Genomic DNA, 15952 nt, shown 5'->3' with positions numbered 1-15952 from the left:
TTCCAATTTCAATAGGCTTCGTCTCTAGGCCGAAAAATATGCTTGTACCAAATTTTAAGACAATCGGATGAAAACTGCGACTTGTACTTTGTACACAAATTAACATTGACCGATGGACGGACAGACAGACTGACATAGCAAAATCGAATCAGAAAGTTATTCTGAGTCGATCGGTATACTTATCAATGGGTCTATCTCTCTTCCTTTTGGGAGTTACAAACAAATTCACTAAGTCATAATACCCTGTACCACAGTAGTGGTGTAGGGTATAATAATGGATGATACTGGCTAACAAATGCTACTTTGGATTGAGCAATCAGCTGAGGAGTAAATCCACCTCCCGACAGACGAAGATTACATAATACCAGTCACTGTTACTACCCTTGTTGGCGTATGGCTCCGAAGTTTGAGTAGTTGTGAAAGCAGACATGGCAGTGCTTGCAGTGTTTGAGAGAAAAACTCTTCGTAAAATTTATGAAGCACGAGCTGTATGACGACATTAGCATAGTTAAACGTATCAAAATATTTACAATCCACCTCCCGACAGACGAAGATTACATAATACCAGTCACTGCTACTACCCTTGCTGGCGTATGGCTCCGAAGCTTGAGTAGTTGTGAAAGCAGACATGGCAGTGCTTGCAGTGTTTGAGAGAAAAACTCTTCGTAAAATTTATGAAGCACGAGCTCTATGACGACATTAGCATAGTTAAACGTATCAAAATACAACGGTTGCTTTGGCTAGGTCATGTTGGCAAAATAGAAACAGAAGCCACAGCAAAGAAATCTTTTGAAGGCGATCCCGGTGGTACACGCAAATCAGAACGACCAAGAGCCCGATGGAAAGATCAAGTGGTGGGAGACACCTCGAAACTTATTGTCAGTGATATTAGAAGGAGCGCAGAAGATTGAGGCGCTTGGAACGCTATTCTACGTTCGGCTAGTGGACCAAATACGTGCTACAGAGAATTGGGCTACCGAAAGCGGTCTAGGCTCAAATCCGTCCAATACAGAAGTAGATCTTTTCAGCAGAAGATACAAGTTGCCTACAGTGGCACCTGTCTCCTTGGGAGAAAAGAATGTTCCATTTCCAGAAAGCGCAAAATACTTGAGTGTTTTGCTGGATAGGAAATTGAACTTCAAATCCAACATTTTGGGAAGGGCAAGTAAGGCCACTCTTGCCCTATACACCTGCAAAAGAGCCATTGGCAAAAGTTGGGGATTTAGACAGCACGTCATACATTGGATATATATTGCAGTTGTCAGACCTATAATGCCATATGGTGTTGTGGACTGGTGGACAGCGTTTCAAAAGTCCGCCTACTGTTCAATACTCAACCGGAACCAAAGGATAGCTTGTTTGTGCATCTCAACCGCACTGAGGACGACACCAACTGATGCACTGAATTTAATTCTACATCTTATGCCTCTGGACATTGTGGCTAGACAAATTGCTGCGAACACTGTCGTGAGACTAAGCGAGTTTTCTCTTTGGTCATGTGGCGGCTACGGACACTGTGTTATCCTTGATACCATATCCGAAGTTCCAGACAGTGTGGATTACAACTTACCTGAGCCGCTTTTTGATAAAAAAAACTGTACCACTATTCCTGATAGAACCGATTGGAGCTACGAGTTACAGAGACTTCTAAACTGATGGTTCCAAACTAGACGACCAGGTGGGCTTTGGGGTGTACTCTAAAGATCTAGAACTGTTCATATCGAAAAAATTGTCCGACGACTGCAGAGTGTATCAAGCGGAGATCCATGCAATTAAGGAAGTGGTGGAATGGCTAAGATATAATGTCATTACGACGATTGGCATAAATATCTTCTCAGACAGATAGGCAACCATAAAATTCCTTAGAGAACGTATTTCTGAACGCAAAAACCACCCTCGACTATGGCAGATCTCGATAGGAGATGACTGAACAGTTCAAACTGCATCTGTGCAGCCACAGGGATATCCCAGGGAATTCTAAAGCGATCGAGCTTGCGAGACTGGGAACTTCCTTACACATTCCAGGGAAACTGGAATCTGTGGATATGCCTTTAGTGACCTGTAAACTAAGTTTTCAGGACCAGGTCCGTAGGACAACGAATGATAGATAGTCGCAATGAAGGGGTTGTGAGCATTCCAAAACTATGTGGCCTAATCTAGACTTGAAGAGGTCTATCGCTTTGCTGTCACAGGATGGAACAGACGTATCAGTTATTGCGTCCGTCATGGCAGGTCACTGTTTAACCGAAAAACATGCTGACAGACTGAAGGTTGCCAGCAACGACATTTGCAGAAGCTGAGGGGACATCGAAGAAGAAGAGACAATAGAACACATTCTGTGTTTGTGTCCCGCACTAGCAGTCAGCATGAGTTTCATTTTAGGTTCTCATTTCATTGAGAACCTGTTTGATTTAACGGATGTGAAAATTCGCAAGTTTTTGGGCTAAAGCGATCTGAATGGTTCAACGGTAGGACCTAGAAGGCATTATCCTTCTTCTGTTCTGATGAGTCTGATGGCAGACTGCCACTTAAATCTAACCTTACCTAACCTATATGACCAAGCGTTTATTTACAATCTTAGTCCGGCCTACATTGGGATACGATTTTGTGGTTTGGAACCCATTCTGCAAGTGCTATTAAGAAAGGATTGAATCAGGACAGGTACAATTTATTCTTTTAGCTCTTTGAAGCTAACAAGGACGTAGGAGCTAGAAGCCTTACGGGAACCGCTTGAATTTTAATGATTTACCAACGCTCGAATGGAGGCGCTTGATGCTTAGGATCGTATTTATAGTGAAATTATTGCGGGGTTAGATTAATTCCCAAGGAGCCTTACGGGAACCCCTAGGAGCCTTACGGGAACCGCTTGAATTTTAATGATTTACCAACGCTCGAAAGGAGGCGCTTGGTGCTTAGGGCCGTATTTATTTTTAAATTATTGCGTTGTCAGATTGATTCTCAATTTTTCACTGGCGAATTACAAATTTATATTCCTCTCCGAAATACTCTGCCTCTTAGACTACCTTTAGTGAGATCTAATTACGAATTAAAAAATCCGGTTCGCTCTTTGTGTGATGTACATAACAAATTGTATAGTAAATAGTATATCCTTCACCGATCCTATTCATGTAATAAAGAATTCTATCCTTCATCTGTAGTTTGTTATAGAAGTTGCTAGACAAGACCATCGTAGCGCAGAGGTTAGCATGTCCGCCTATGACGCTGAACGCTTGGGTTCAAGTCCTGGCGAGAACACCAGAGGTTATTCCCTCCTAATGCGGACGACATTTGTGGGGTACTGTACCATTCGGTATGGCAGCCATGTAAAAACTTCTCCACAAAGTGTCGTACGCTGTTCGGACTCGGCTATAAAAAGGAGCTTAAACTTGAATCGGACAGCGCTCATTGATTTGTTACAAGTTCGCCCCTGTTCCTTAATGGAATATTCATGGCATTTCAGTTGCTTTTGCCAGAGAAGACTGTATACATATTTATTGTCCTTTTATTGCTGTGTAATATCTATGTTGCCTTAGACATAATGTGTATGTTGATCTAGCTCTAGTGCTTAACTGGCTTTGAAATTTCTGTAGCCAGTATTACCCTAACGCTCTACTAACCCTCCATAGTTCGGACTATGGAGTGTACGCATCCCTACGTAATGGGTGATGGCCCCCTCGGTCGGCTGGGACAGGTGTGAGTGGCGTGGGAACGAACGAATAAAGAAATTGTTTTGACAATAGATTGTTAAGACGGTGCAGATATTAATCCGCCCCATGCCACAATGGACATACACCTATAACAATTATTATAGAAAATATTTATTATGTATGTGCATATTTTTCTACTTTGCATCCCATGATCATTCAGTTTAGTTCATAAAACAAAAATAGTTCTGCAGATTCAGCAATATAAAACAATAATTTCTATTTCATTTCAAAACCTCGAGGTGATAAGCTTTATCAGTACAAAAGGTCACAATGATTGCTTTTGTCAATTTATTTCGAATTGTGATCAGTCTTCATAGAGAACCCAAAGTATTAGCATCAAGAATTTCAAGTCTGAATAGCGGTTTTACGAAAGAACAAACGGAAAAGGGCAAAATGAAGCTGTTACAAGTCTTCCTTATCGCCCTAGTGTGCAAGGTGAGTTATAGTGAATACAATCCGAAATAACGCTTAAATACTGCTTTTCAATATTAAACATCGCGAAGGTAAAAGAGAAGAAAGTACAATGTAACTTTTTTATACCCACCACCGAAGGATGGGGGTATATTTATTTTGTCATTCCGTAAATGCAAAACATCGAAATATCCATTTCCGACCCTATAAAGTATATATATTCTTGATCAGCGATCTAGACATGTCCGTCTGTCTGTTGAAATCACGTCTGTCCGTCTGTCTGTTGAAATCACGCTACAGTCTTTAAAAACAGAGATATTGAGCTTAAAACTTTGCACAGATCCTTTTTTGCCCATAAGCAGGTTAAGTTCGAAGATGGGCTATATCGGACTATATCTTGATATAGCCCCCATATAGACCGATCCGCCGATTTAGGGTCTTAAGCCAATAAAAGCCACATTTATTATCCGATTTTGCAGAAATTTGGGACAGTGAGTTGTGTTAGGCCTTTCGATATCCTTCGTCAATTTGGCCCAGATCGGCCCAGATTTGGATATACCTGCCATATAGTCCGATCCTCCGATTTAAGGTCTTAGGCCCATAAAAGCCACATTTATAATCTGATTTTGCTGAAATTTGGGACAGTGAATTGTGTTAGGCCCTACAACATCCTTCGTTAATTGGGCATGGATCGGTCCAGATTTGGTTATGGTCCCCTATAGACCGATCCGCCGATTTAGGATCTTGGGCCAATAAAAGCCACATTTATTATCCGATTTTGCTGAAATTTGGGACAGTGAGTTGTGTTGGGCCCTTCGACATATTTCTTCAACTTGGCCCAGATCGGCCCAGATTTGGATAAAGCTGCCATATAGTCCGATCCTCCGATTTAAGGTCTTAGGCCCATAAAAGCCACATTTATTATCCGATTTTGCTGAAATTTGGGACAGTGAGTTGTGTTGAGCCCTTCGACATATTTCTTCAACTTGGCCCTAGTCGGCTCATATATGGATATATCTGCCATATAGACCGGGCCCATAAAAAGAGCATTTATTATCCGATGTCGCCGAAATTTGGGATAGTGAGTGAAGTTAAGCCCCTTGACATACTTCTGCAATATGTCACAGATTGGTCCAGTTTTGGATATAGCTGCCATATAGACCGATCTCTCGGTTTTAGGTTTTGTGGCCATAAAAGGCACTTTTAGTGTCCGATGTTGCCGAAATTTGGGACAGTGGGTTGTGTTAGGCCCTTCGACATTCTTCTTCAAATTGGCTCAGATAGGTCCAGATTTGGATATAGTTGCCATATAGGCCGATCTCTCGATTTAATGTTTTGGAACCATAAAAGGCGCATTTATTGTCCGATGTTGCCGAAATTTGACACAGAGCGTTAAGTTAAGCCCCTCATATTTCTGCAATTTGGTCTAGATCAATCAAGATTTGCAAGATAGATCGATCAAGATATTGCTGCCATATAGACCGATATCTCGATTTAAAGTCTTGGCCCCAAAAAGGCGCATTTATAATCCGATTAAACTGAAATTTGACACAGGATTTTGATGAAAGGTGGTTTACATATATACCCGAGGTGGTGGGTATACAAAGTTCGACCCGGCAGAACTTAACGCCTTTTCACTTGTTTTCAATGTTTCTAGTTTTAAAAATTTTAAATTTCAATTGGAAAATTTTAAAAACATGGCATTGAACTTGTTAAATGGTGATTCGGATGTCCAAAAACGTTCACAATGCATTTTTTTGTGATATAAGGAATGCAACAAAGTCATTGAGTTCTAACTCAGGACCAAAGGAAGGATCAACAACGAATTTAAAATTAAAGTGCGAGTTTAGTATTTTTGTCTCCTTTTGTTACTACAACAACCGGCATAACCACTACAAATACAACCCAAATATCCACTTTCCCGCACATCCACTTCGGACCCAAAGTATATATGTTCTTGACCGTTGTACAATTAAAAGACTTTTCAACCTCAAACAAGTAAAAGGGTGCTAAGTTCGGCCGGCCCGAATCTTAAATACCCTCCACCATGGATCGCATTTGTTGAGTTCTTTTCCCGGCATCACTTTTTAGGCAAACAAAGGATAAAAGAAAATAATTGCTAACAAGTTATGGTTCGATTACGACCATTATTGAATTAAACGTTTTTCATCATAGTGGAACACATTATGTAAAATTTCAGCCAAATCGAATAGGAAGTGCACCCTTTAGGGGCTCTAGGAGTAAAATAGGGAGATCGGTTTATAACGAAGCTGCATCAGGCTATAAACCAATTCAGACCATATTTGACACGTATATTGAAGGTCATGGGAGAAGCCGTTGAACAAAATTTCACCCAAATCGGATAAGAATTGCGCCCCCTAGTGGCTCAAGAAGTCAAGACCCCAGATCGGTTTATATCGAAGTTATATCAGGTTACGGACCGATTGGAACCATACTTAGCACGGTTGTCAGAAATCACAATGAAACACGTCATGCTGAATTTCACCCAAAAGGGGTATTAATTACGCCCTCTAGAGGCTCAAGAAGTCATGACCCCAGAACGGTTTATATAGCACTTCTGTCAGGTTATGGACCGATTTGAACCATAATTAGCACAGTTGTTAGAAGTCATAACAAAACACGTCATGTTGAATTTCAGCCAAATCGGATAGAAATTGCGCTCTCTAGAGGTTCAAGAAGTCAAGATCCAAGATCGGTTTATATGGCAGCTATATCAGATTATAAGGCGATTTAAACCATACTTGGCACTGTAGTTGGAAATGAAAACAAAACACGTCGTGCAAAATTTCAGCCAAATCGGGTAAGAATTGCGTCAACTAGTGACTCAAGAGGTCCAGACCCCCGATCGGTTTATATGGCAGCTATATCAGGTTACGGAACGATTTGAATCATACTTAGCAAAGTTGTTGGAAGTCATAATGAATCAAGTCATGCCGAATTTCAGCCAAATCAGATAGGAATTGTGCCCTCTAAGGGCTCAAGAAGATCAGCCAGAAGCATTGCAAGAGCTACCAATGCATCTAGAAAAAGTCACAGTTTGGTGCGGTTTATGGGCTGGTGACATCATTGGGCCGTACTTCTTCAAAGATGATGCAAATCGTAACGTAACTGTGAATGGTTGTGGAACAGCGAAACGGTCGGTAGGACGGCGAAAATCCTATGGGGGATCCAGATTGTGAGAAGACGAGGTTATTACTGAAAGGAAGCAAGAAGGAGGTCGGTATAGCTATTGGCATCATAACGAGACACATAGGACTACGAGCTCACTTATGTAAAATCGGTGCGGCAAGTGATAGCATGTGTAGGGCATGCGTGGAAAATGATAAGACGTTGGTGTATTTCCTTTGCCTGGCTTTCGCGTCTAACAAATGCCGGCACTTAGGTGGAGACACAATATCAGACATGAACCAACTTAGGGGAGTGGTATTGAAAACAATTAAGGATTTCATAAGCACGGAATTCCTAACTTAAAATTTTCTTTTTAGGGGTTACTTTATAGTTTTTAGAGCGCACAACAAGCCGATTACTCGCTTAGGTGTATGTCCATTGTGGCATGGGGCGGATTAATATCTGCACCCTCTTTTCAACCTAACCAAACTGTGAATAAGCGTTACCGAGAAATGATATCGAACTTTTTTTTGCCCAAAATTCAAGAGCTTGATTTGCATGACATTTGCTTTCAACAAGACGGTTCCACCTGCCACACAGCACGCATAACAATGGACTTATTGAGAGGCCAATTCGATGAATATTTTATTTCACGTTCCGGACCGGTCAATTGGCCGACTGCATTGTGCTATTTAACGCCTTTAAACAATTTTTTTGTGGGGCTATGTTTTAGATCATGTCTATACAGACAAGCCCGCTTCAATTAAGACAACATTAAAGCATTTATTCGTGAGATAACGGCCACAATGTTAGAAAGAGTATGCCAAAATTGGACTAAGCGGATGGGACCATTTGAGGCGCAGTCGCGGACAACATTTGCATGAAACAATCGGCAAACATTAAATTATTTGGACCGTTCTATCAATTCAAATAAAGATTGCATGCACTTTTCTGTGTTTTGTGTGGTTTGTGTTTTTTGAGAAAAATTCCTATAGCTCTTGAAAAATCAATCATTCAAAATCACTAAGCCAGTAATCGGCTTGTTGTGAGCTCTTAAAATTATAAAGGAACTTCGAAAAAAAAAATGTTTAAGTTAGGAATCCTATGTGTCCCGTTATGATACCAATAGCTATACTGACTTCCTTCTTACTTCCTCTTAGTAATAGCCTCATCTTCCCACGATCTAAATCCCCCCTAGGATTTTCGCCGTCCTTTCGATCGTTTCGCTGTTCCACAATGTTGCATGCGCATTTGTCGCCCACTACTTTAACTTGGACTGCGTCGACCCGAAAGGCTTCGGGTAACATAGGTTTTTGACGGCAGTCCCCTGGGCTTCACCGCCAAATCGTCTGCCCTTTAATTTAACTTTACTCCCTTAAGGCCCGGCACCCAAACGTTGCGGATTTTGCCATCCCCAGAGAATTCGTTAATCTCCTTCTTACACTGCAAGACTGTTCGTGACCTTACCGTCCTGTTTGTTATTGCCCTTATGTCAATTTTACTGCCGGTAAAGATGTTCACACTCGACGTCCTTGCGTTAGCACCACACCATTTCACGCATTCCGTGATCGTCCGGATCTCCGCCTGCAGGACCGTATTATGGTCAAGCAGTCTAAAACAGATGTCAGTCCAGGCCCACTCTGTCCCTAGCTTTTATCCATCCGTGTAACATGTCCGTCAATCCAAGACTGAGCCGATGGCAGCAGTGCGTCGCATTCGACTTCAAGGTTCATCTCAGGTGTCCCATCGGAAACCTCTCCCCTTCCTTTGAGGTTTCCTATCGTCGCCTCGATTATACCGCGATGGTATGAGCTGCTCCCATCCTCAATCCATTCTCCCATCGCCTTAAGTCTCATAGCCGTAGTAGTTGCCTCACACTTAATCTGTATGTCAATGGGTCGTATATCTAGAATAGTCTCCAGTGCCTTAGTGGGCGTGGTTCTCATTGCTCCGCCTATGCCAAGACAACATGTTCTCGAAACCTGTTGTATGGTCCTTATATAGCTCTTTTTCTCCATAGCAGTCCACCAAACTACTGAGGTGTAAGTAAGTATTGGTCTAATTACGGTTCTGTAGAATCAGTGGACTATCCTCGGAGTCATATAGAGCCCAACATCTGTGAGCCTTCTCAGTACGCTCCTGAATGTGACACTTCCAATTCAGTTTCCTGTCCAAGATCACACCTAAGTATTTGACCCTGTCAGATATCGAAATCGTCTTATTGAGGAAGGTCACCGTAGAGACCACCGTAGCGCAGAGGTTAGCATGTCCGCCTATGACCCTGAACGCCTGGGTTCGAATACTGGCGAGACCATCTGAAAAAATTTTCAGCGGTGGTTTTCCCCTCCTAATGCTGGCAACATTTGTGAGGTACTGTGCCATGTAAAACTTCTCTCCAAAGAGGTGTCGCACTGTGGCACGCCGTTCGGACTCGGCTATAAAAAGGAGGCCTCTTATCATTGAGCTTAAAACTTGAATCGGACTGCACTTATTGATATGTGAGAAGTTTGTCCCTGTTCCTTAGTGGAATGTTCATGGGCAAAATTTGCTTATTAAGGAAACGTGGTGCGTTAAATCGGCCCACCTTCGTCTTCCTCATGAACAGGCATATTTCAGTCTTCTCTGGATTAACATTGAGACCTCTGTGTCTAGCCCAGTCATATGCAATATGCGAGACCCTTTCGGACCTTCTGCATATCTCGTTCGGATCCTTACCCCTTAGAAGTATTATAACATAGTCTGCGTAGCAGACGGGTTCAAGTCAGCATCCGTAATAGGTCATTTATGGTGGTGACCCATAGGAGTGGATATAAAATACCGCCCTGTGGCGTGTCCGTGCCCTGGCGTGGTTTACTACTGGTCTAAGGAGTGGATCAGTTTCTCGGTCCGCACATTGTTAAGAGCCCCCTCGATGTCAATGAATATCGCCAGTTTGTACGTCTTGCCATCGAAGGATTCTTCTATTTTATGCACAACCTCGTGCAGGGCAAATTTTATCGACCCTTAATAGGTAGATTGGTCTATAAACCAACTACACCTATAAGCCAACTACACCGATCTGGACCATACTCGTTCCCTATGTACCATAGGGCAAATAAAACTCACTGTTCTAAATTTTAATAACATCGGGTGGTAAGCGCGCCTGTTATGGGCTTAAGATCCAAAATCGGTAGTTCGGCTTCTATGGCAGCTTTATCTAATCGTGATCCGACATAGGCCATATTCCGTTCAGTTATCGGGAGACCTAGTGCAACTCGCGGTCTTAAACTTCAGCGAAATCGGACAATAAAAGCGGTTTTTTGAGCTTAAGACCCTAAACCAGGAGATAGGTTTATATGGCAGGGTTTTTGTTTTGGCGGAACGGAGCGGAGAGCGGAACGGAGAACGGAGCGGAACGGAGAACGGAGCCGAACGGAGAATTTTGAGATTGAAAATGGCTTCGCCCCTCTCCGGGTTCTAAAAAATTACGCTCTCGCTCCGGTAAAATAAGGCCTGCCCCGCTCCGCTCCGAATTTCTGTTTTAAACATAAAACAAATCTTGATATGGATCTGAAATCTTACTTTGCCAATACGTAGGTTATGTTCTTGGACGTGTAATATCGAACCTCAATTGGATATAGCTGGCATATCTTCCGATTTCAGATCTTAATAAGGGCTCACAAAAGGAGTATTACAATACGATTTTGCTTATATTTGGAACACTGAGCTGTATATGAACCTTTGTTATGCGCGTTGAATACACTCATATTAAAATTGCTACGTTAGGTATTTGTATTGAATTAACCTCGTTTTTTTTAAGCCACTACCGTAATTAATAGGACCATAATTGTAAGATTTTGCCTTAAACAGTGATCTAAACAGTGATCTTCTTGGTCTCATAAATTTTGCTCATGAATTGAGCTCCAACCGAAAAGAAGCCTTAAAAGACCTATGTCACGAAATCTATGATTTTTACACATTTCCTAATTCTCTTAAATTAAATTCCATGACCGATCTGAAAGCACTCTGTCAAGTTCGGTATAACATCCGATCCAAAAAGCTGGGACATTTCTCCTGCAAAAGCTGGGCATTGGCATAGCCAGTGATCAAATGTCTCATCGTGACTTCTACATGTCCTGTATACAGACTCGCTCGCCGCACCTATTTCATGTGGGTGCCCTTGCAATTCTATATGACCAGTGGCCAAAGGTCGTACTGCTTCTTATCCTCTCAGTATCACCAAGTAATGTCCGTTTCTGTATCCTCTCTAGGAAGGAATTCCATTTCTCCACTGACCAATTTGCAAAAGTCCTTCAAAAAAGTCGATTTTATATGGAGGCGAAACCATATATCTTCCTTCCTCATTCCTCTGGGAGTTCAATCCTAGCAGTATTGGTCAGAAGTGGCAATGTAATTTCTTCGTTTGAGGTTCCCCCACCTACCAACATCGAGATATCTTATTCAACAAGATTTTGCTAAAGTTGGACTAAATCTCAGGGAACTCAGAAGGATTCTTTAAAGGATTTGGAGAAGTAAGTATCCATTCGATCACTATATTGCCGATTACTGGATCTTTAAAAAACCCATTTATGTGCCTTTGGAACCCAGAAAGGATTATCGAAGAACACTTCTGGATGATAAAAAAAAATTAACCTTTTATTTATTTTCCTTTTCTATGTTTTTTAGCTCTCCTTAGCTGCCACCAACACCGAATTGGAGGCTAAGAACTATTTGGCCAAGACTAGTGAAAGGTACTACAATCTGTATGATAAGATCTGTGCGGAAATCTTTGCCATGAACGACGACGATGATATGGACACTTCTTTTGGCAAATTATCGAACATTAAAAAAATTGCCGAAGAATTGGTTGATTTTTCTAATGAAGCCGCTGAGTTTGATCAAAGTAAAATTCAAGACCCTGAAATTAAACGCGCTCTAAACAATTTACGAGAAGTTGCCGATCTCTTTGTTCTGGGCGATGATTATTTCGAATCGATTGTGGTCTCACTTGATGCCCTGCAAACACTGGCCTCTGACAAAGACATTGAGCCTTATAATGGTGGTGTGAATATGCCCGATCAGGATGACAGTCCCGTAGCCTTTTATCCTGATATACAAAATGTGTACGAGACCAGCAATGATCCTGAGGAATTGAAATACTATTGGAATGCTTGGCGAGAGAAAAACACAGTTTGGGCTGCCACAAATTTCTATACATTTATAGAGGCTATGAAAAAATCGGCCAAAATCTTAGGTAGGTGTTCTTTATATCAACAACACTAGAGATTTTCGTTTTTAGAGAAAGAAATGTTTTTCAGATCGCCCCGTTATGAATATGTATTACTCTAACTTTGACATCGAGAAGTTCTTGAAGGAAATGGACAAGGTGATGGAAGAACTTAAGCCCACCTATAAGCAACTGCACGCTTTTATACGACACGAATTGCACAAAAAGTATGGCAGCGAGGTTATCGATGCCGAGGGTCCCATTCCCCATCATTTGTACCAACAAGTGTTGGCCCAGGCCTGGAAGGAGGGTAGTGTCATTGAAAACTATTTCCCCTTTAAGGAATTGCCCCCCTACGATGGTTTTGTAAAGGACTTCAGCAGCAAGAAATTGCTTAACGACGCCCAGGACTTTTACAAGTCATTGGGCTTCTCCGATTTAGATGAGGACTTCCTTAAGAATCGCCTAAAGGCACAAGATGAGTCGGAGAGTGAGAGCAGCTGCCGAGCAAATATTCTTGATTTAACACCCAAGGTCTACATGGAGTATTGTCAAAAGGTCGACTTTAAGAAATTCATGCAAATGCATGGCTATGTTGGTCGCATCCAATATGCCCAGGAGAAGAAGAACTTACCAGCCTACTTCTTTGATTCCTACGATTTGGAGTACCCTGTGGGTGAAGCAGTGATATTGTCAGCCAGCACCCCCAAACATTTGCAAGCCATTGGCTTGGCCAAGAATTTCGAATTCAGCGAGAAGACCCTTATGAATCGTCTCTTCCGCATGGGCATTCATACCATTGTGAATATTCCCCAATACTATGTGCACAGCAAAATTGTTAATGAGCTATTGAATGATACTGTGGACATGGACACTGTTAATAAACGCTACTGGAAGCTAATGGAAGACTATGCGGGAGTGGAGCCACCTTCGGATCGTGAAGAGGGATACATTGATTTCCCCTACAAATTCTATTTGGATGTAGAGCAAAATCATCAAACTCAGTAAGTGTTTGCCCTCCTCCAGAAAGTGAGAGAATTTTATTCATTTCATTTATTTGCAGAAAATTCGTATCAGAGGTTGTGGGTTATCAGTTCTACAAAGCCTTATGCCAAAAAGCCGGCGAACAGGGTCAATTGTATAATTGCGATTTCTATGGCAACAAAGATGTGGGCAATGCCATGAAGTAAGTTGAGAAGGGATTTGAAAAACAGAAACTTTCTTAAATTGCTTGCAATTTTTAGGTCCATGATGGCTCTGGGCTCCACCAAGCCGTGGAAGGATGTTGTATCGAAAATTTTAACAGACAACACATCGCTATGTGCTGATCCTTTGGTGGAATACTACACTCCCATTATTGATTGGATAAAGACCTTGAATGAACAGAACAAGGTTAAGATTGGCTGGAAGGAAAGCCAATATAGTAAGTCACCCATTCTCAATACAAATATATAACGGATGTCAATGCTTTCCTTTTCGAATTTCAGAGGTACTCTGAGCAGCATATTTCTCAGGTTCTATGTGGGAAGAGGTGGATCACATTTACAATTATTTGAATACAATAAGACTAAACCAATGAAAAGAATATATAGAATAAAAAATGTGTTTTTTTTTGTAAAAAAAAGAAAGAGACATATTCCAGTGATTGGATCTGGTTGGATCTATAAGAGGGATGGATCATAACTAGAAGACATAGTGGGCCTGGTGGTATGTGTATGTGCCTTGAGGATGCAGGACTGCGATCTGTTTCTGACTGTCTGCCCATAATACGGTCCTACAGGTGGAATTCCGGGAAGTGGGGGCAATGAGTAAGGTAAAATGGTGTTAACCCAAGGACGTAGATTGTGAACATCTATACGGAGAGTAAAGATGTTCGCAACCAGGGCACAAACATTCAAGGCGATTTCTTGGAGTCTAATAAGAAGATTAACGCCTTCTCTGAGGATGGCACAATGCACATTGTATTGGGTTGCCCAAAAAGTAATTGCGGATTTTTCATTTAGTCGGCGTTGACAAACTTTTTCACAGCTTGTGACTCTGTAATTGCATTCTTTCTTCTGTCAGTTATCAGCTGTTACTTTTAGCTTGCTTTAGAAAAAAGGTGTAAAAAAGTATATTTGATTAAAGTTCATTCTAGGTTTTATTAAAAATGCATTTACTTTCTTTTAAAAAATCCGCAATTACTTTTTGGGCAACCCAATATTAGTGCCAGGCCATAGTGAAGTAAAGGGGATCGAATGTTCGTGCTGACCATCTGAAGGGAGATCCGGATCGTGAGAATCATTACGGGACACTTTTGCAGAACAGAAATTGGAACAAATTGTATACCCACCACCGTCGCACTATGGCGCGGCCAAAGGAAACAGGTGGCACAAATCAAAATTTCCATGAGCTCCTATGAAATTTTGAATGAACCTTTGTTATGTAAAACATTCTAAAGTTTTCAAAAATTCTACCCACAAAAATGCCAGATTTTTAGTTTGGGAGATACGACCGTTTAAAGTTGACCTTTTCAATTTTCAAAAACAATAAATTTTTAAGTATTTTGGTCCGATTTCAAGAGTTATATTTCGGTGGTACATGCAAACCGGTACTACCAAAAGCCCGATGGAAAAATCAAGTGGTGTGAGATACCTCGAAACTTGGCGCCAGAGATAATAAAATGAGCGAAGAAGATCGAGGAGCTTGGTATGCTATTCTACGTTCGGCTAGTAGAACAAATGTTCTGCCATAGCCAATTAAAGTAAAGTAAGTATCTCGAAGACTAGTTAAGGGATTGTCATTTTTATACCCACCACCATAGGGGGTATTTCCACCAAATAATACATGGGTTCTTGGGAACCCACCACCATGGATTCTGCTAAAAATGTATACAAAATAAATTCATAAGAAGGCCGATTGGAATGGCCTCAGAGAGTATGCCAATCGCCGCTTCAGTGAACTGCCACCCCCCCTCTGATGTGCTTGTGGCGGAGATGAAATTCCGAGACATCATTAACGCAGCAGCCGCTCGCTTAATACCAGCCGGTCGAATACCCCAAGTGCGGCCCAATTTCCCGGCGCAAGCAGTGGTACTCTCAGATGAGCGTGATGGGATTCGTGCTATGGACCCCGCTAAACCCAGAATCAGCGAGCTGAATATGGAAATAAACAGGTGAGTCAACGAACATAAGCGGAATTTATGACTGGAACACTTAGAGCAATGTAACTTAGACACCGGTGTAGGCAAACTGTGGTCTACTGTTAAGTCACTCTCGAACTCCGGTTGACGGGATGAAAGGACCTCAATCACTTTTGGCGAAATAACCCTGACTGATTCGAAGAGATGCGCCAGGTTGTTCAGAAAGACAGGGCATGGAGGAGAGCCATTCGCCGTATTCGTGGTCTCCGAGCCGATGAACAGCCATCACAATTTACCGTGGGCGAAGTTACGCATATCATCCGTGGCACCAAATCATCTAAGGCGTTGGGTCCCGACGGAATCTCTACATTGATGTTG

At 41.8% G+C, this 15952-nt stretch overlaps 1 protein-coding gene across 1 annotated transcript; it reads left to right on the top strand.

Annotated features, from left to right (window-relative positions):
* Window positions 1-4015: 4015 nt before the first annotated feature.
* On the top strand, window positions 4016-14071 carry LOC106080905 (angiotensin-converting enzyme). The gene is made up of 6 exons (XM_013242509.2): window positions 4016-4142; window positions 11913-12480; window positions 12545-13457; window positions 13517-13639; window positions 13698-13876; window positions 13941-14071. Exons 1-6 carry the CDS (start codon window positions 4101-4103, stop codon window positions 13949-13951), a joined length of 1836 nt encoding a protein of 611 aa, XP_013097963.2. The 5' UTR covers window positions 4016-4100; the 3' UTR covers window positions 13952-14071.
* Window positions 14072-15952: the final 1881 nt, after the last annotated feature.

The sequence above is a fragment of the Stomoxys calcitrans genome, chromosome 5 (assembly GCF_963082655.1).
Source record: "Stomoxys calcitrans chromosome 5, idStoCalc2.1, whole genome shotgun sequence".
Classification (NCBI taxonomy): Eukaryota; Metazoa; Arthropoda; class Insecta; order Diptera; family Muscidae; genus Stomoxys; species Stomoxys calcitrans.
Note: the sequence above shows the minus strand (reverse complement) of the source record. Positions and strands in the feature narration are given on the sequence as shown.

Excerpts from the sequence above, each read along its gene's own strand:
- LOC106080905 (XM_013242509.2), top strand. The coding sequence starts at position 4,101 with ATGAAGCTGTTACAAGTCTTCCTTATCGCCCTAGTGTGCAAG. Across the intron at positions 4,143-11,912 it reads TTATCGCCCTAGTGTGCAAG|CTCTCCTTAGCTGCCACCAA; the intron begins GTGAGTTATAGT and ends TATGTTTTTTAG. Across the intron at positions 12,481-12,544 it reads AAAATCGGCCAAAATCTTAG|ATCGCCCCGTTATGAATATG; the intron begins GTAGGTGTTCTT and ends AATGTTTTTCAG.